The 20,134-nt window shown below is 42.4% G+C and overlaps 1 protein-coding gene across 1 annotated transcript in view; it reads right to left on the bottom strand.

Moving 5' to 3' along the window:
• LOC132379454 (catenin alpha-3-like) overlaps positions 1-20,134 on the bottom strand; it is a 1,635,404-nt gene that overhangs the window by 289,601 nt on the left and 1,325,669 nt on the right. The window contains exon 11 of the mRNA XM_059947342.1: positions 9,828-10,028. Within this exon, the coding sequence (XP_059803325.1) occupies positions 9,828-10,028 (201 nt within the window). The remainder of the gene's footprint in view (positions 1-9,827; positions 10,029-20,134) is intronic.

The following is a 20,134-nucleotide window of genomic DNA, read 5'->3' as shown; positions in this document are numbered from 1 at the left end:
AAAATAAACTTTCCTGATATTGTTAAAGTAATGCAGGAACATTTAGAACTGAAACATTTAGAACCATTGTTGATTGCCAAATGCTTTAGGTTTTGTAAGTTGAATCAAAAAGAAGGGAGTCCACTTCAACTTAAGTGGCTGAACCAAAGAGATTGTCTGAACATTGTTAGATCAGTAATCGGCTTAATGATGCACTGGAAGATTGTTTGGTTTGTGGAATCTTACAAGAAAGCATTCAGAAATGGCTCCTAACTGAAGCACAACTCACATTTAAAAGAGCAGTTGAAATTGCTGTACCAATGGAAACAGCAGACAGAGACACAATTGAGTTGTAATCAGGAATGAAAGTGAGCATGAACAAATTTTGCAACATCTAAACAAAAACAATAAAGTGCATCAAAGTAGGACACATACAAAGAGTGTGTCAGGCAGAAAAAATAAATGGGCTGCATGGGGAAAAAGATAAAAAGTTGAAGTTTCAAAAAGAGCTCTAATCTACATGCAGTTGATGAAAATCTGATAACAATGAGAGTGATACAGGACAGGTAGCTTTGAAATTTACAATATGAAAACTAAAAATAGACAAGCAATGTGGCTTACATTTGAAGTGAACAGCAAATTTACAAAAATTCGGCTGTTTCAGTCATTCAGATTCAGATTATTGTCATTTAAAAACCACAAGTGCAATGCAGTTAAAAAATGAGACAACATTCCCCCAGAATGATATCACAAAAAACACATGACAAAACAGACTACACCAGAAAATCCACATAACGTTTGGCAATCCCCAATCCAGAGTCCGGAGAGGCTGCTGCGTATTAATATCACGCTACCATCTTAGCGCATTCCCCGGAAAGGAGCTCCAATCCCACCAGACAAAGAAGACCAAAAACTAAAGCTACAAGACCTGCACAAAACCACATATTTACAACATATAGTTACAACAGTGCAACAATAGCATAATTGATAAAAAAAACAGACCATGGGCACAATAAAAATAGTCCAAAGATGTTAAAAGACTATAAGTTCGAAAGAAACCACCACACAGTTTCCACAAGTCCTCAGTGTCCTCGATTGACTTGTCATCCCACACCGGCAGCAGAAAGGAATACCTCCTCTATGGACTTCCATGGTGCTGCCTGACTCACCCTCGCAGACGCAGCACACAAAAATGCCGCCCGACTCAGCCTCGCAGACGCAGCACACACTGAAAGTGACCTGACCGCAGCGGACTCCGAGTCCGTCGAACCTCCGAGCCTCCGACCATCCCCTCTGGCACAGCTTCTCCGAGCATCATCCTCTGCCGAGCATATTAAGACGACCCCGCCAACGACCATCGGCAACATGACCCCGAGGACTGGGGGCCTGTTCTTCCCAGCAGAGACCCGGACCTCACAGCAGCAGCAGCAACCAAGAAGGTCTTCCTGGAGATTTTCAGATGTTCCTCCGTGCACCCACGTCCTTTTTTATCTGATTATGATTGCTCACGGCACCCCATTTCACAAATAACAGATGATCAGCTCTGGAGTGGCCACTGCAAGCTGTGTCACGCTGCCATCTTGGATTTGATAATGATCTGATAATGATAATAATTAGATCTGAAAATGAATGGAATAAGACAAATTACATTTGTACAGTGCTGCCCAGCTACAATCAGCTTGATGGAAAGGATAGTCCAGAGTGTAAAGAATGCATTGCAAGCAATGTCAGCAGTATGCACTATGCTGACACTCAAAAAGAAGCTCTCCAATTTCCTCCTTGCGTATAGCAACACAGCACACTCCAGAACCAACAACTCACCAGGTGTGCTGTTCCTGAGCCGTCCTTTGCATTCACACTTGGATCTCCTCAAGCCCAATTCCAGGAGGAGTATGCAGGACAAACATTTGAGACAAATTGAACGCCCATCAAAGAGGGAGGTTTGACGTTTCACTCCTGGACAATCAGCCCTGATGAGGGTCTACAGCAGTGATCAAAAGTGGGTACTCGGAAAGATGAAGTACAAACCTGGACCACTCTCCTACACAGTGGAGACTGTGTCTGATACCACCTGGAGACGGCACATTGCTCAGTTGAGGAGATCAGAGTCAATTGTTGGAGAAGAAAGCTGGCCAGAGCTGTCAGAAACACTTCCACAGTACAGAACTCCTACAAACTCAATGGAGCAGGCCCAAGAATGTGAGATTACTTCACAGTCACAAGTCTCTCTTGCCAAGCAGAGTGACCTCCTTGTCAGGAAAGATGCTATTCCACAAGAGTAATAAAGCCTCCACAGCTATTAAATTTTAGGCCTGAGTGGGACAATTTAAAATTTACTGTGCTGTGAATAGTAGTTGTAACATAAATTATTCTGCAGGGAGGAGACTTGTGGATTGGATCGTTCAGTAATATTTGAACAATATTGTAAATATCTTGTTTGATTAAGCATTCTTATTCATTTAAATAATCAATTATGAGCTATATGTAAAAATACATGAATTGTCTCTGACATGAGGCTACCATGTGACTCTACCTCTAATTGGTGTAGGCCAGCAGCATAGTGGTTGCTCTCCATGAAAGGACTGAGCCTCTGCGGCCGCTCTCCTGGGCTCTGGTGGGAGAATATTTTCCAAGATTTATGTGATTATTAGACTTTATATTGTTTATATTGCTCTCCCTTCAGTTTTCTGTGTCTTCTTTCTTGTTGCCGACTGGCGGGTTGGGGTTCCACGTTGACGTTGTGTTGGTTTTTGTGCAAGGGAGGGGTTGTTCTTCTTGGTTTTTCTGTGTGGGCGATCTATTGGTTTTGGTGTGTGGGAGAGTGGTCTGGGGGCTCGGTGGTGCTGGCGATGTTCTTGTTTGTGGGGGAGGGGTTGGGGGGGGTTTGATGATGCGTGTTAGCTTAGGGTTTTTGATGTTCTGGCTGCCACCCGCCCAGTGGTCGATATGTTGGCCTTTGTGCAAGGGAGGGGTTGGGGGGTTTGTTGTTTCAGCTGCCACTTTCCACGTGGGTGATCTGTTAGTTTTCTTGTGCGAGGGAGGGAGTTGGGGGGTTTGTATTTTGTGAGTTCTGTTTCTTTTTCCTTTTCATGTGGGGTGGGACATTTATGTTTTTTTTCAATGATACCCATGGTTTTTCTGTATTTCGTGGCTATTTGGAGAAGATGGGTGTCAGAGTTGTATTGTACGTGCATACTTTGATGGTAAAAAAATGAACCTTTGAAATAACAAGCTAAATAACATTGCACTCCCTGAGTCAATAAAATGCTATGACATTGCTTTACTCTATTTTTTCCTTGCTTCCTCTGCTTTCTTAGATTAATAATTATTTAAAACTTTGACTAAAAGGTCTTTGGGCTCCTATATTACCAGCAGGGAGGAGGTACAGGAGTCCGAAGACACACACTCAATGTTTTATGAGCAGCTTCTTCCCCTCTGCCATCAAATTTTTGAACGGTCAATATACTCAAGATCATTATCTGACTACTGTACTTCGCTCTCTTTTTACATTACTCATTGATTATTTCATTTTTCTTGTTGTAATTTATAGTAAGATTTTTTTAATGGATTGCTCTATTCTGCTGCCACAGAACCACAAATTTCACGGCAGAGTGATAATAAACCCAATTCTGATTCCGACTGGAAAGGATGCAGTTTCCTCAGTCACTCCAACCCCTAAACTCTAACCACTTTCCTCATGACAAACTTGCTGTTCGACAAGAACGTATAAATTATACAACCTTAAGATTTGTTTGCTACTTCTATAATTTCCAGTCTCTCGATGTTTTACTGCACCCTGTGTCTTCAAGCTTCCTTGCTTGCTTTGCAATCACCAGCCCTTGGCCTACACTTTATTGGCAGTGCCCATTCTTTCTGTTAAAACTCTGCCTCCTGGACTGTCTCCCTCTGCACTTCCATCTCCTTAGTTCCTTCCTTTTCTCTCAGATTTGGTCTGACTGCTAGGACTTTACTTTTTAAGGTCTATTATATGTATTTCCCTGATAAGTGTCCATCTGCCAGTACCTCCAGTTGAACAATGTCTGATTGTGTGTTTCCCCTAGTCTTCAGTCTGTGGTTTTATATTGCCATGTGCTCCTGTCCCCGTTCCTGCTCTACCCCAGCCCCTGTATCACTGAGTACTCCGTCTGTCATCTGTTTCTCATTATTACCTGTTTTGCTGCCACCTGTGTCTCATTGTGCTCCACCTATCATCTGCCTCTCTGTTTATTGCTCAGTTCTGTCTTTTCACCTGTTTGTTGCCAAATTGTGCCAGTGAATTTTCCTGAGCCTGTCCAGCATTCCTATCTGAATTCTGCCTGTCTGAATATTGACTCTGCCTGTTTCCCAGTTCCGGTTTTTGGATTTCTCTGGAACTTTTGATATCCACCTGAACTTTGACGCTGACTTTGTAGCCTCTCTGGATTTGCTACTCAAGAAATGCCACAGAGCACACAGTACTAGGTCTGTGATTGGGTCCCTGCTTCAGCGTCCTGACACCATCACTCCCGTGTGCTCTCAGCATTCACTTCCAACAGATGGAGATCAGATCACTCTCCACTGAATAGCAGTGACAACCAGAACTGTAACTTCTGTAACTCTTGTGTTTTGGATTCAGGCCTTCAGTCTGAAGATGCTTCTTCAGTCTTTCCAAACTTTGAATGAATGACAACAAATCCAGATATGAGCTCTCCTAAAGATAGGATAGCCAAGTGCAAGCCTGTTTGAGCAAACCTTCCAGCTGACTGCATTCTGCTCAAACAGGCCTACACTTGACTTTCCTATCTTTGGGAGAGCTCCTATCTGTTTTCCAGTTTAACATCTCCTTTCCTCACATAGTTGCTGTTGTTTGACTGCCTCTTGGTACCAAATGCCTCCCAGAAAGAACAATTTAGGATGGGAGGGGTGTAGAAGATCACGGTTCAAGTGCAGGTCAATAGGCTAGGAAGAATAATAATTCAGCAATGATTAGAGTGGCTGAAGGACAAGCTTCTGTGCTGTAGTATTCTAGAACTCTACAACACATCTGACTATGATGAGTTGCACTAAATATCCAGCTGCTGCTCACAATTCACCAATTGTGTGAACTTTAACAACTATACTGCGGCATATTAATAAGCATTAGTTCTGGCATATTAATAAGCATTCACTGTGGGTATCATTTAGCATTAATCTTGCATATTAATTTACACCTACCTTGCATATTAATGATCTAACTTTGCCTATTAATTGTCATCATACCAAGTAATCATTACCATTAATTTTATGTATTAATTATCATGCAACTACCTACAGACCCACATATCAGCATGAAGCTGTCAATGGAAGTTGACCTTATCAGTCAAGTCATGACTCCAAATACACTCTCATCTCGATACAAGAGATTCTGCAGATGCTGGAAAACCACAGCATCACAGACAAAACGCTGCAGGAGCTCAGCAGTTGGATATAGTTTGGAACACTCTGATATAGTTGGGACACGGATGTTTACTGGGGGGTGGGTGTGGAGGGAATGACAACAGATTCAAATATTTTCTCTCCTCGGGTTGTAGTGGACTATGCCTACATATTACCTTGCATCAAACCTTGAAAACAGCAAGAGGACAAGAGAAAAACTTGTCACAAATGCTAAAGGACACAGATACAGACTTTGGCAAGGAGACTGCACAGCTCTGGGTATATTTTGATAACGCGGAACTGGACCTGGGCACTGCAGGGTGTTAACTAAACTAAAGTTAAATAACCAGAACATGAAATGATCTTGTTAACTGTTCAGGAAGAGTTAACCATCCAGCTTCTGAATCAACGTGGATAACTTCACCCACCTCAACACCGACTGAGCACTCAAACCAAATTAGAGACTCGCTTTCGAGGGCACTACAAGTCATGTTCTCAGTACTATCTATCCACCTATTTGTAATTTTGCAGTTTGTCTTCTTCTGCTCATTGTTCATGGATTCCATTGTATTTCTTTGTTCTACTGTGAATACCAGCAAGAAAATGAATCTCAGACTAGTATATGTGGCATATATGTACTTTGATAACAAATTTACTTGATTTAATTGTGCTTAATAGCTAACTTCTCACAAAGTTATGATATTAATGTAAGCAAAAGTTGCTTAAATTATAAACAAGGGAAAATCTGCAGATGCTGGAGATCCGATTAGCACACACTCAAAATGCTGGAGGAACTCAGCAGGCCAGGCAGCATCTATGGAAAAGAGTACAGTCGATATTTCGGGCTGAGACCCTTCAGCAGGACTCTTAGTTAATTAAATTATGTTTAGTATGTCAAGTGGCATCTATGGTGAGAGAAGAAAAACTTTGATGAAAGATCATCACACTGAAACATGAACTGTTTCTCTCTCTCTCTCTCTCTCTCTCTCTCTCTCTCTCTCTCTCTCTCTCTCTCTCTCTCTCTCTCTCTCTCTCTCTCTCTCTCTCTCTCTCTCTCTCTCTCTCTCTCTCTCTCCCTCCCTCCCTCCCTCCCTCCCTCCCTCCCTCCCTCCCTCCCTCTCCCTCTCCCTCTCCCTCCCTCCCTCCCTCCCTCTCTCTCTCCAGGTACTATCTGACTTCCTGAACTTCAGAATCAGGTTTATTATGTCATGAAGGTTAGGTTATGTTATATTATGCCAGGTCCAAGTTAGGTCCTCAGTGAAAATTGACAACCACGAACTTGAAATAGTTCACACTCTCATCTTCTGATCCCTCTATAAGAACTGGTGTGTGTTCCCTCATTTTCCTTTCTGAAGTCCACAATCAATTCTTTGGTCTTACTGATGTCGAGTGTAAGGTGGTTGTTCTGACATCACTCAACTAGTTGGCATATCTCACTCCTGTACACTCCTCGCATCGTCCATCAGGGATTCTGCAACAATGGCTGTATCATCAGCAAATTTATAGATGCCATTTCAGCTGTGTCTAGCCACAAAGTCATGGGTGTGGAGAGAGTAAGCACACAGCCCTGTGGTGTGCCAGTGTTGATTGTCGGCAAGGAGGAGCTCCTAATGAAATATAACCACTGGAATGCCTTCTTCATAATTGCATCAATATGCTGGTCCCAGGATAGATCTTCAGAGATGTCGATACCCAGGAACTTAAACCTGCTCATCCTTTGCACTGCTGATCTCAAAGAGGACAAGTGTGGGTTTGTTTGACTTACAGAGATGGAGTGTGGAACAGGCCTTTCTGGCCCGCTCAGCTGTGCTGCCCAGCGCATCTCTCGCCTAATCACGAGGACAATTTACAATGACCTACTAACTGGTATCTCGTTGGACTGTAGGAGGAAACTGGAGCACCCGGAGAAAACCAATGCATTCCACAAGGAGAACGTACACACTCCGTACAGGTGACATCGGAAATGAGCTCTGAACTCCGATGCCCCTAGCTGTAATAGTCTTGCCATAACTACCATGTTACTGCGGTGCCCTCAACCTCCACTTCCTGAAGTCCACAATCAGTTCCTTGGTCTTACTGACGTTGAGTGTAAGGTCGTTGTTAGGATGTCACTCAACCCCCTCATCTACATCACTCCTGTAAGCCTCCTTTTCACCACCTGAGTTTCTGATAACAACAGTTAAAACATAGAAATCTCCAGCGCATTCCAGACCCTACGGACCACAATATTGTGCCAACCATGTAAACTACTCTCGATACTGCCTAGAATTATCCTACTACGGAGCCCTCCATTTTACTAAACTCCATGTACCCATCTAAGAGTCTCTTAAAAGATGTCACCAGCAGCCCATTCCATGCACCCACCACTCTCTGCGTGAGAAGCATCCCCTCTGTACCTACTTCCAAGCATCTTAAAACTATGTCCCCTTGTATTAGCCATTTCAGCCCTGGGAAAAAGCCTCTGGTTATCCACACGAGCAATGCTCCTCATCATCTTATACACCTCTATCAGGTCACCCCCTATCCTCCGTCGATCTGAGTTAGAAAAGGCCAAGTTCACTCGACCCATTCTCACGAGGTACGTCACTATTTCAAATGCTTGCTATTTTTTATTGCATTAAAAGCACAGGACCCAAGTTAAAGAAAGAAACCGTGTTTTGCTATTTGACTATCTCATAAAAATTCACTTGATTTCAATTAAAGCAGTCAGGCATAGGTAACTGTGACCCAGCTTAAAACCTTAAAGCCGTGATGCCAGTGCTGTTATATACCAGCGGCATTTACAACCAGACCTGCTGTAAGTAAGGAATTGCATAGGGGCTGAAGCAGCACTTTGTCTCGCCGCTGAAACAGAGCCAGTGCCAGGGGATGCGTTCTATAATGGGATGACATGCTATCCAATTTTGTGCTCTCCTCTAATGTTTTGCAATTAACAAATAAAGACAGAAATACCTGTCACAACAAATTAAGCAATGCATTATATTTCACAATTTAAAAATGCAGCATTCAATTTCCCACAGGCACAAACATCAATCAGTTTTGTCAAAGCAAAGAAGAGGTATTTTGAAATCCATTTGGAAAAGCACTGCATCTGTAGCTCATTACCAATACTACACTGATTGAAGGATCCTTCACTTTCCCTGTAGTCGGCCTGTCATATCTAGCCTTTGTTCAAAGGCTTGACAGATAAACGTGTCAACAAAAAAGCTTACAGTGGAGGTGAAGGCAGAAATTCACACGGTACAAAAAGCCCTTAAAAAACACTCCTACATCCAGCTGAACTCCAGATTCCCAGACCTCCTAGTTATCTTTTATTTAAATAAATTATTTTACAGAATTGAAATCTGGAGGTATAGAAGACTGATTTGCTTTCTGTCAGCTTGTTGGAAAAAAGTCTTTCATCAGAAGAAAATCAGTTAACAGATTTGCTGTCTGCTTGATTTTCAAATCAAACGAGCTTGCACAAGTTTACTTGAAAAAAGACCTTCATTAATTGTTTTGCTCTTTTCTGATAATGGCCTGTATTTGGCCTGGATCAGCTTCTTAATTACAACTTGATTACCAGCTCAGTCTGTAAACTGATTGCAGGCCCAGTTTGCTTTCTGTTTACTGAGATACAGACAAAAGCTGGGGCACTTAATTTTACATTGCACTACATTGGAAACACACAAACACCTTAACCTTAGAATTACTTAACATACTGTTTAATTTTGATTAACACTTCACACAAACTTCTACATAAATAGAGCCTACTATATAAGAAAATGAAGAAACAATGGCTTGCTGATTTATGACCAGAGAGTGTGCATCACAACTTCAATAATTCTGTTTAATTCTGACCAGTGCCATTTCTCTCCCTGTGACTGCATCAGAGTCCTCCAACCTTAATCTGGTTTCCACCCACATCCCAAAATGTGCAGATCGGCTGGGGAGTTGACCATCATGAATTATTCTTAATGTGTAGAAGGGTGGAACAGTGGATCGGGGGAGTGGGCAGATGATGAGAATGTGGAGAGACTAAACTGAGTTGGTGTCAGATTGGAACAAGTGGGTGTTTAAGGGCCAGCATGGATTCAGTTGTCAGAAGGACCTCTTTCAATGCTGTATGATTCTGAGACCCTAAGGAGTATCTGTGCTATTATGAGCAGATTTTTGCACTAATATTAGCCCGTTTCAACAAGCTACCTGCTCCACAGTACAATTCATCAGTACAAATACTTAAATTAACTTCCAGTATTCCGTCCAGAAATTCTTTGAAGATACTATTCAAATATATGGAGAAAAATGCAGGTGTACTCCATCGTAGTTCTGTTTTGTTACAATTACTCTAGATAAGTACAACCAAGGTAAAAGAAGGAAAAGCCAACTAAAATTTTGAAATAGATTAGTGAATTAAAGGAATATTTTGGGTGAAATGCTCATGATTCCTCAAAGATGAAGTGAAAGGCACCTACCAAATTCCTCCAGGTAGTGGACACTTTTCATCACACTTTCAGTGTAGACTCCAGGCTCATAGTTTTCCATCTCACAACTGACGACGTGAGCAACCCTAGCAGCCCGTCCTCGAATTGCCCCTGCGACACGATCCAGGGCATCAGGATCCTTCTCCCTCAAAGAGATGATGCAGTTATTCACGTCTTCTAGAATATGACTTTCTGGAAAACAAAATACGGGAGAAAGATCTGTAATCAAATTTCAACGCACGTAAAGCAGATCAGTATCCCTCATTTGTATGAAACATAATGAATGCGGCTGATTAGGAGTTTTTGAGAAACTGTGCAGTGATGTTCACTGCAGGTTTCCCTCCCTAAAGTCAGATCCAATCTTAAGTGTTATGATCAATGAATTACCAAAGTGCTAGTTCTAAGGATCTATAAATGAATTTGGTACAACATATTCCCTGGTCCCATTCAAAAACCTTTATAGATGCTGCCACTGGGAAAAACAAGGTATGATATTAAGTTTAAAGCATACTGTTGAGGAAAAACGGAAGTCATTTTGATTTACTTCATCTTGGTGTCAGTGTGGTTTGATGTCGCTCTTATTGTTCCATCTTGTGAGTTAAGAATGGAAATAAATGTGGAACATCCTTGATTAATTTTGTGCACACATCTTGTAAAGGTGTGAAACAAGTACCAAGTGATAGAACTGTTAGAAAACAGAACCCAAAGGATTAAAGGAACAAGTGATGTGCAGATGGACAGGGAGTTGCTGTATACAGACTGGAGGAAAGTGTGTGGAGAAAAGAGACTGTCCTCCCCCATGGGAGTTGGTGACTAAATGGAAAATGGGAGCCTATGGTTTGAGATGAGTTTAACATAATAAAGTGCCTGGAGTACAGATCGTGCAGATGAGAAATTTGGGAGAAAATTATGAAAGTAGAAATTGCATGGGAAATTGTCAACAGGCAAATTGGAGGAAAACTCAGATGTGCTCCATTAATACAAAAGAGCAAACACAAAATGCTGGGGGATCTCAGCAGTTCAGGTAGCATCTCTGAGGGGGAGTGAACAGTTGATATTTTGGGTGAAGATCACTCACCTGGACTGGAAAGGAAGAGGGAAAAGATATGGGAGGGGAAGGAGTACAAGTTGGCATTAGCCAAATGATAGGTGAAAGCAGCTGAGGGGAAACTAACACACACAAAATGCTGGAGGAACTCAGCAGGTCAGGCAGCATCTATGGAAAAGAGTAAACGGTTGATGTTTTGGGCTGAGACCTTTTATCAAGTCTGATGAAGGGTCTCAGCCTGAAATGTTGACTGTACTCTTTTCCAAAGATGCTGCCTGGCCTCTGTTCCTCCAGGATTTTGTATGTGCTGCTTGAGTTTCCAGCACCTGCAGACTTTCTCTTGTTTGTGAGGGGAAAAGAGGTGCTTGGGAAAGGGGGTTGAGGTTAGAAGCTGGGAGGTGATAAGTGGAAGAGGTAAAAATCTGAAAATTGAATCTGATAGGAGAGAAGACTGGATGATGGGAGCAAGGAAAGGAGGAGACACACCAGAGAGAGGTGATGAGCAGGAGAGGAGAAGTGAAGGAAACTTCTCATTCAAGCTCCAAGTTCTCTTGGATCCCGTGAGCTATCTGGCTAATTCCATATATCCATCAAATGTTCTCCTCTCATCAACTGTTCTTATCATCTCCTCCAAGGAGTGTTGGAAAATGCTAGTCAGAGCCTCTACTATTTCTTTCTTTGCTTCTTTAGAGCATTTTATCCAAAATTTATATGATTTTGAAAATGCTACACCCCAAGTTATGCTCCCTTCATCCATGTTTATTATTTCCATTTATTTACACTCTTTACTGTGATGTCAGTGCTCATTCATCGCCTATTTTTTTGTGAAGATGTTTATAAAATACACAGGTTCACACTACTACACCCAAGCCTTTGGCTGTCTGGTTGGACACACACTTTGCAATTCTCTTCCCCCTCGTGTATTTATTGTCCCTGTCTGTGGAAATGAAAGCTGCTGTCACAATGACAGAACATAGAAATTTACAGCACAGTACTGGCCCTTCAGCCCACAATGTTGTGCTGACCCTTTAACCAATTCTAAAATCAATTTCATCCTTCCCTCCTACATAGCCTTCCAGTTTTATATCATCCATGTGCCTTTCTGAGAGTCTTTTAAACATCCTTAATGTATCTGCCTCTCCCAGTAGGGCGCTCCAAGCACCCACCACTCCTTGTGTTAAAAAAAACCTACCTCTGTAACCCCCCTTATACTTTCCTGCAATCATCTTAAAACTATGCCCCTCATATTAGTCATTTCTGCCCTTCCTCTCTGCTTGATTTATGCCTCTATTCTACAAAGGTATTGAGAGTATGTACCCTGTCAATGACCAAAGCCAAACACAGTTGTACCGAGCTTCACATCAGTCATAGTGAGCCCAGAATGGCATAAAGTAAAGCCAAATAATTCATAACAAGTTTATGGCAGCTGCAACATTACAACACAATGGGTAAGGAAAAGAAACTCTGCTGGGAATATATCATTGTACTTACAATGGAGAAAATGGTTTCTCAATCATGAGGTCTAGGGCAATGTTTATGTCACTCAGAAGCTTCTGTCTATTCCACTTTGTATATCTGACCAACAAATCATGTTCAGTCTCCCTCCCATTTATCAACTTTTTAAAAACTTTATATTCACCTCACTTACAGTGGCTTTAGAGCAAAGTGCTGACACTTATCCATGAAAATGGCAACAAGTCTGGGCCTGATGTGCGTATCCGATCTAGGAACCGCTCAAAGTTGTGGACGGATTCCTGACAGCAAATCTATCCTGAAGCCTAGTTGCTGGATTTCACTCAGAGCCGGGCAGCAGAGCACAGGTTTGCTGGGCCTCCCAGACACTTTGGCTTGGAAACTCACCTGCGATTTAGTGCCATGGTGGATCTGGCACAGGTCTGGAACAATTGGCAGACAGAAAGGTAACAATGCAAGTTTTTGTTTGTAAGAAGGTTTTGATGATGTGTTTTGCAATACTCTTGAGAAAATTTTACTTTAGCTCACATTTATGTTTTGCTATTTAATTCTTTGACAGTCTTTGAATGAACACAGAAGGAAGGTCAGTCAGAAGTTTTCTCAGCAGTCTCACAGACCATGTACTTGGCCTGATGACGCAGTGTCACACCTGAGCACTATGCAGGCATTGACTCAGCCATATTCAGAAACAACTCATGGACTTTGCATAAAGTGAAAGGAAAACTGAGACAAGTGCTGAACACTGTGACGACTTTAGGCAGAGAGAGCCACACTTACCACAACCTCAGCCATAAAGCCAATATATTAGCTGAAACATTTGAATTCAAAGTAAGCACAGAGCGTTATGTTAGAAATAAACTCTTCTCTGCATGTATTTTGCAATTATATCCATCTACTGAATGGTGTACACCTGAAGACTACATCTGGTATTCAATCCCTGGGAGATAACAGGTTAGAGAAATAATTCATTTCAAACAGATTAAAATGCTAATGGAAGATTAATTAGACAAACCACTGAAGACCCTGCACTAAGACAATAATGGACAACAACAGATCAAGAATTCCTGAGCTGACTGCAATTGTGTTTTTTTTCTCTTTTAAACATAAAATTGAATTCTGCAGTAGCTGGAAAGATAAACAATTCCAATTGCAAGGATACAGAAAAGTTATCCCACTCTGTTTCGCTGTTAATACTTAGTGCGGTTGTTACTGACTTCATTAAAACCTGTGTGGATGAGTGTGTGCCCACAAAGACTTACTGCACATTCCCAAACCAAAAGCCATGGATGAACCAGCAGGTACGTCATCTACTGAAGGCAAGATCAGTGGCATTCAAGTCTGGCAACCCAGGCCTGTACCAGAAAACCAAGTATGATTTGCGGAGGGCTATTTCAAGGGTGAAGGGACAATTTCGAATGAGGTTGGGGGCGTTATCAGATGCATGGCAACTCTGGCAATGACTGCAAGACATTGCAAGAAAAACCCAATAGTATGAATGGCAGCAATGCTTCACTACCAGATGAACCCAACGCCTTCTATGCACACCTTGAAAGGGAGAACACAACTACAGCTGTGAAGATCCCTGCTGCACCTGATGACCCTGTGATCTCTGTCTCAGAGGCTGATGTCAGGCTGTCTTTAGAGTGAACCCTTGCAAGGCAAACAGTCCCGATGGAGTACCAGGTAAGGCTCTGAAAACCTGTGCCAACCAACTACCAGGAGTATTCAAGGACATTTTCAACCTCTCACTGCTACGGGCAGAAGTTCCCACTTGCTTTAAAAAGGCAACAATTATACCAGTGCCAAAGAAGAATAATGTGGGCTGCCTTAACGACTATCGCCTGGTAGCACTCACATCGACAGTGTGGTGAACTACATATACCTATCTGGACATGCCCCTCTGCTGACTGCTCCTGTGGCTCCTCCCACAGGCCCCTGTATAAAGGCGATCTGAGGCCTATGTTCGGCCTCAGTCTCCAGGACGTAGTATGATGGTCACTCACTTCTGGTTCCTTCTTCCAGTCAATAAAAGCCGATATCTCGCCTTACGTCTCACAGTGAGTTATTGATGGTGCATCAGACAGTGATGAAATGCTTTGAGAGGTTGGTCATAACTAGACTGAACTCCTGCCTCAGTAAGGACCTGGACCCATTGCAATTTGCCTATCCCCACAATAGGTCAAGGGCAGATGGAATCTCTATGGCTCTTCACACGGCTTTAGACCACCTGGACAACACAAACACCTATGTCAGGATGCTGTTCATCGACTATAACTCAGCGTTTATTACCATCATTCCCATAATCCTAATTGAGAAGTTGTAGAACCTTGGTCTCTGTACCTCCCTCTGTAATTGGATCCTCAGCTTCCTAACCGGAAGACCTAACTGGAAGCTTCCTAACCGGATTAGTGATAACATACCCTTTTCGCTGACGATCAACACTAGGCGCACCTCAGGGGTATGTGCTTGGCCCACTGCTCTACTCTCTGTATACACATGACTGTGTGGCTAGGCATAGCTCAAATACCATCTACAAATTTGCTGACATTGTTGGTAGAATCTCAGGTGGTGACGAGAGGGCGTACAGAAGTGAGATATACCAGCTAGTGGTGTCACAGCAACAACCAGGCACTCAACGTCAGTAAGATGAAAGAGCTGATTGTGGACTTCAGGAAGGGTAAGACGAAGGAGCAAATACCAATCCTCGTAGAGGGATCGGAAATGGAGAGAGTGAGCAGCTTCAAGTTCCTGGGTGTCAAGATCTCTGAGGACCTAACCTGGTCTCAGCATATTGATCTAGTTATAAAGAAGGCAAGACAGCAGCTAAACTTTATTAGGAGCTTGAAGCGATTTGGCATGTCAACAAATACACTCAAAAACTTCTATAGTTGCACCGTGGAGAGCATTCTGACAGGCTGCGTCACTGTCTGGTATGGAGGGGCTACTGCACAGGACTGAAAGAAGCTGCAGAAGGTTGTAAATCTAGTCCGCTCCATCTTGGGTACTAGCCTACAAAATACCCAGGACATCTTTAGGAAGCGGTGTCTCAGAAAAGCAGAGTCCATTATTAAGGACCTCCAGCACCCAGGACATGCCCTTTTCTCACTGTTACCATCAGGTAGGAGTTACAGAGTTACAGAAGCCTGAAGACACTCAGCAATTCAGGAACAACTTTTTCCCCTCTGCCATCTGATTCCTAAATGGACATTGAAGCTTTGGACACTACCTCACTTCTTTTTTTAATATACAGTAATTCTGTTTTTGCACATTTTTTAATAATCTATTCTGATTTACTCATTTGTTTATTATGTTTTATTTTATGTATTATTATTATTCTCTCTCTCTCTCTGTGCTAGATTATGTATTACATTGAACTGCTGCTGCAAATTTCATGTCACATGCCGGTGATAATAAACCTGATTCTGATTCTGAATGGAAAACACATTTCTCTTGATCCAACCTTAGTTACTGCCCATTGTGCCACTGGCGTGCAAGGCAGCAATGTAAGTCCTCAATCTCCATCTATACAGAAGGATTCTTCATTGTTGTTACTATAACAATTGTTTTTAGACCTGTCGGGGTTTTGAGCCCTGAGCTGAACCCCCTAACCTGGGCCACTCTCACTCTGCCCTCTACCCTTTGACCTGTTTGGCATGGGTGACCCTACCAAGAGCCAAAGCGCAAGGCCCAAAGTCCAGCCAACATAGCTCTCTGAGTCAATCAGGAATGCAAGGCTCCAAACCCTACATCAAGGTTGCAGTCCTCTTGGAGGAGATTCAGTCTATTTCAGAATCTCTGCAACTCACTCTAGTCTTCTCCCCACCCCATTTGCCCAGGTTTGAGTGAGATTTAGGCTAATCATTACATCTGTCCCCAGATATTTGGCTTAAATATGGCTTATTTTGGCTTAATATTCACTAGAACTTAATTGGTATTACTAAATCTTGATCACATGCTTTCATATCAATTAATTTTCCTATCAGTTGCTAACTTCAGCATCCTTAATATAACTTGGCCACCAAAAGACAAATTTAGGGAATACTGTGACACAGGTCATAGCCTGTATCATGAAGGCAGAAGACATTCTTTCAATTCACAGGAGTGGAAAAAAGTTCCATTCACCATCATTTCACCTGCGATACCCCCAACCAGAGAGTTATCTCACTGGTATAGTTAAAGGCCAGAGTTTCAAACAGCTGTAGCTGCTATGACACCAAGACAGGATGACAAATTGCGGCCTCCGCTAGAACTGACTTGGGGAAAAAGTGAAGCCCATGATTACTGCTGATACAACAAATGAGTAATTATAATTGAATGGATTTCGAGGGACTTACAAGAACATAGAAATCTACAGCACATTACAGGCCCTTCGGCCCACTATGTTGTGCCAACCATGTAACCTACTCTAGAGACTGCCTAGAATTACCCTACCACATAGCTCTCTATTTTTCTAAGTTCCATATACCTACCTAAGAGTCTCTTAAAGACCCTATTGTATCTGCCTTTACCGTCACCTCCAGCAAAGCATTCCACACACCCACCACTCTCTGGAGAACTTACCCTGGCATCCCTCTGTACTTACTTCCAAGCACTTTAAAACTGTGTCCTCTCGTGCTAGCCATTTCAGCCCTGGGAAAAAGCTTCCGACTATCCACACAATCAAGCCTCTCATCATCTTGTACACCTTTATCAGGTCACCTCTCATCCCCCATCACTCTAAGGAGAAAAGACCAAGTTCACTCAGCCTATTCTCATAAGGCACACTCTCTAATACACTTAGACATTTAACCAATACACCATATCCACTGCACGTTATTGAACAATGGGACTGGGTAAAGTGTAGTGACATGAACTGAGGACTGGTTAATGGACAGAGAGCAATAAGTTAGAATAAATGGGTGGTTCCTGGAATAGGAAATATAACCTATGAGTTGCATGGGGATTGGTGCTGGGATCCCAGATGTTCTCAAAATATGTCAATAATTTGAAATATGTAATAGATCCAAGTCTCCTGATGCAACAAAGATTGATGGAAGTGAGCAGTGAGAGTTGTGAGCGTGAGGCTGGGAGTATTCAGGGGAGACAAACATGCAAAATGAATGGACAAAGAGTGGACTTTTTGCAGATATGTGGAAAATTCTACAGTCATCATTTCTCAAGCAGAGTATTTTCACCTGCCAACACGAGTGGATCTGCAGATGATGGAAATAAATAAAAACACAAAATGCTGGCAAAACTCAGCAGGCCAGACAGCATCTATGGGAGGAGGTAGTGACGACGTTTCGGGCCGAAACCCTTCACTCCTGATGATAGTTGTTTTCTCTCTCTTATTATGTATTGTTTCGTGCTGCTGCCCCCAAATCAACAAGTTTCACGACATATGCTGATGACATTAAACCTGAATCTGATTCTGAGAATGAAAGGGAGATCAGGAATGGGGTCCCCAGAGAATGGAAAGGAGTGTGCAGACTGCTTTCCTGGAGAGTGCGAGTGTAGGAACCAGTGCTCTGGGCAACAGAAGGGTGTGTGGGACCTGGGGCCTGATGAACCGGATTCCAAACCGCCAGGATTGACCAATAGTCCAATAGCAGATTATAAGAAATTTACTGTAATTCAATTTCCTCTGAAAGACTGCCTTCCTTGGATGCAAAGCCTGATAAAAGCTGCACTCACCAGCCAGAAAAAAATAGAGTACAGACCGTACAGACAGTTGTCATTTTGATCAAGTGTACAGACTTCACAAAATACTATTTATAGTAAAGCTAATAGGCTTGTGTATATTAAAATATATTAACAAACCAACAGCAGGAGATATCAACTAAAAGATTGCCTGTGAGGCAAAATATTATTACCTGATCTCTATCATGCTACGATTTAAAATGTTGCCTTTGGAGGAACCTATGTTGTGTTAACACATGAGAGCCCAAATGAAATCACTGGTAGAAGTCATGGGATGGCAAAGGATGTACTGGTCACAGTGGTCAACAGTGCAGAATGGACACAGAAACAGGTACCCATGATTAATTGGAGATGCTGGTCACTGGAGTGGCACTTGTGAAAGGGAGAGGATGCTTGCTGCCTGGCTCCTCCATGCCCAAAACCTTAGGCAGGCCCAGCTGAATGGGAAACAAAAGTCTGATCCACTCTTGTGACCTCATCAGTGTTTGTATTCGATCCTTGAATCCTCTTTCCCTGTGCTCATCACAGTTGTGAAAGGGCAACTAATGACTTTCTTTCTCACGTATAACAGAAACAAGCTGACGCCTTTATGTTGACACATGCTCAGATAAAGGCAAGTACATATTAGGAGACTTACTAATTTGTGTAGGACAAGTGGACACCAGGGCATATCAGCAGCTGTCCTGTTTGCAGCTCAGCACAGTAGCATTGCGGTTAGCGCAACACTTTACGGCATTTTTCAGTAAGATGGGGGTTTGATTCCCACTACTGTTTCTAAAGAGTTTGTACATTTTGCCCATGACTGTGTGGGTTTCTGCTGGGTGTTTGGCTTCCTCCCACATTCCAAAGGAATTTAGGTCAGACTTAGTGTTCGTGGGCATGCCACATTGGTGCCAGAAGTGTGGCCACACTTGTGGGTTGCCTAGCACAAACCTCACCGATCTGATTTGACGGAAACAAAGTCATTTCACTGTGTAGTATATTTCAATGTTTCGAGGCACATGTGACAAATAAAACTAACCTTTATCCTAGCTACCCTGGTAGAGTTAAGTACATAGTTTTCATTAGCATCAGTGGACTCATTAATGTCTCCTCACGTATTTTAGGTGTGAGCCTCTCATGAACTGGTGAGATAAGAAGGCATTGCCACCATCGCCACACGGGGAATACTCCACACACTGCTGCAGGCTCAGGGCTTCAGTGTTATTAGCTCCTGATTATCTTCTACCCCTAACATTCTTGTTAGTGGAGCATGGACAATAGTCATGCCACAGAATATTAGTGTGTGATTTCAAGTCATTGGTGTGACCCCAGGTTGCCCTGCCACTTGAAAATACAAAGCAACACGGTGTGAATAACTGATCGATGGCTCTCCACTTATGAGTAATAAAGTGGAACAGCCTCCTCAAGAGAAATTACAAAGACTGGATTGGATCATTCTTCGACCAAGGAGTTACCAGAGGTTTTGAAGTCCTCTTCTTATTCAAATGTAGTCCTTTGTTGAAAAACTGGGTCCAACTATTGGCAAGAAACAGAAGAGTGCAGGGCTTTGCAGACAAACCTGACAAGGCCTAGATCCAGAATTGATCTGGGTCTTCCTCTAGGCCTCCAGGCTGTCAAATCAGATTCTATGGCATTGAAAACTATTTTTCAAATTATTAACAAGTAAAAGTATTTGATTATTTAAAAATTAATGTGTTAAAATCATAAACTAAACACAAGAATACAAAAAGACAAATTAAACAATTAAATAATTATTTCAATTACATATTTTTAAAAGGAAGTTACATTGTGCTTGAGCTTTTCTCCTCACACAATACCTTTCTCATCCAGGTTGTGAGCTCCACTTACAGAAGCAACATCTTAGCCCCATCCCCAGAAAAGCCACAGATGGTTAATTATCCTATCAGAATCCAGCCGCTGTGTTTGTTTCCCCTATTTCATATATAGGACCACCTTCGTGCCATAATCAGGAATACATAGGTGCACTATTGTAGGGAAAGTTGTAATGTCTAGCGAGTGATTTTGTAGGGAGAGTTGAAATGTCTAGTGAGTGATTTTGTAGGGGGAGTTGAAATGTCTAGTGCGGGGGTCGGCA

The sequence above is a fragment of the Hypanus sabinus genome, chromosome 22 (assembly GCF_030144855.1).
Source record: "Hypanus sabinus isolate sHypSab1 chromosome 22, sHypSab1.hap1, whole genome shotgun sequence".
In the NCBI taxonomy this organism is placed as follows: domain Eukaryota; kingdom Metazoa; phylum Chordata; class Chondrichthyes; order Myliobatiformes; family Dasyatidae; genus Hypanus; species Hypanus sabinus.
The sequence above is the reverse complement of the archived record's forward strand: the minus strand, read 5'-3'. Positions and strand labels throughout refer to the sequence as shown.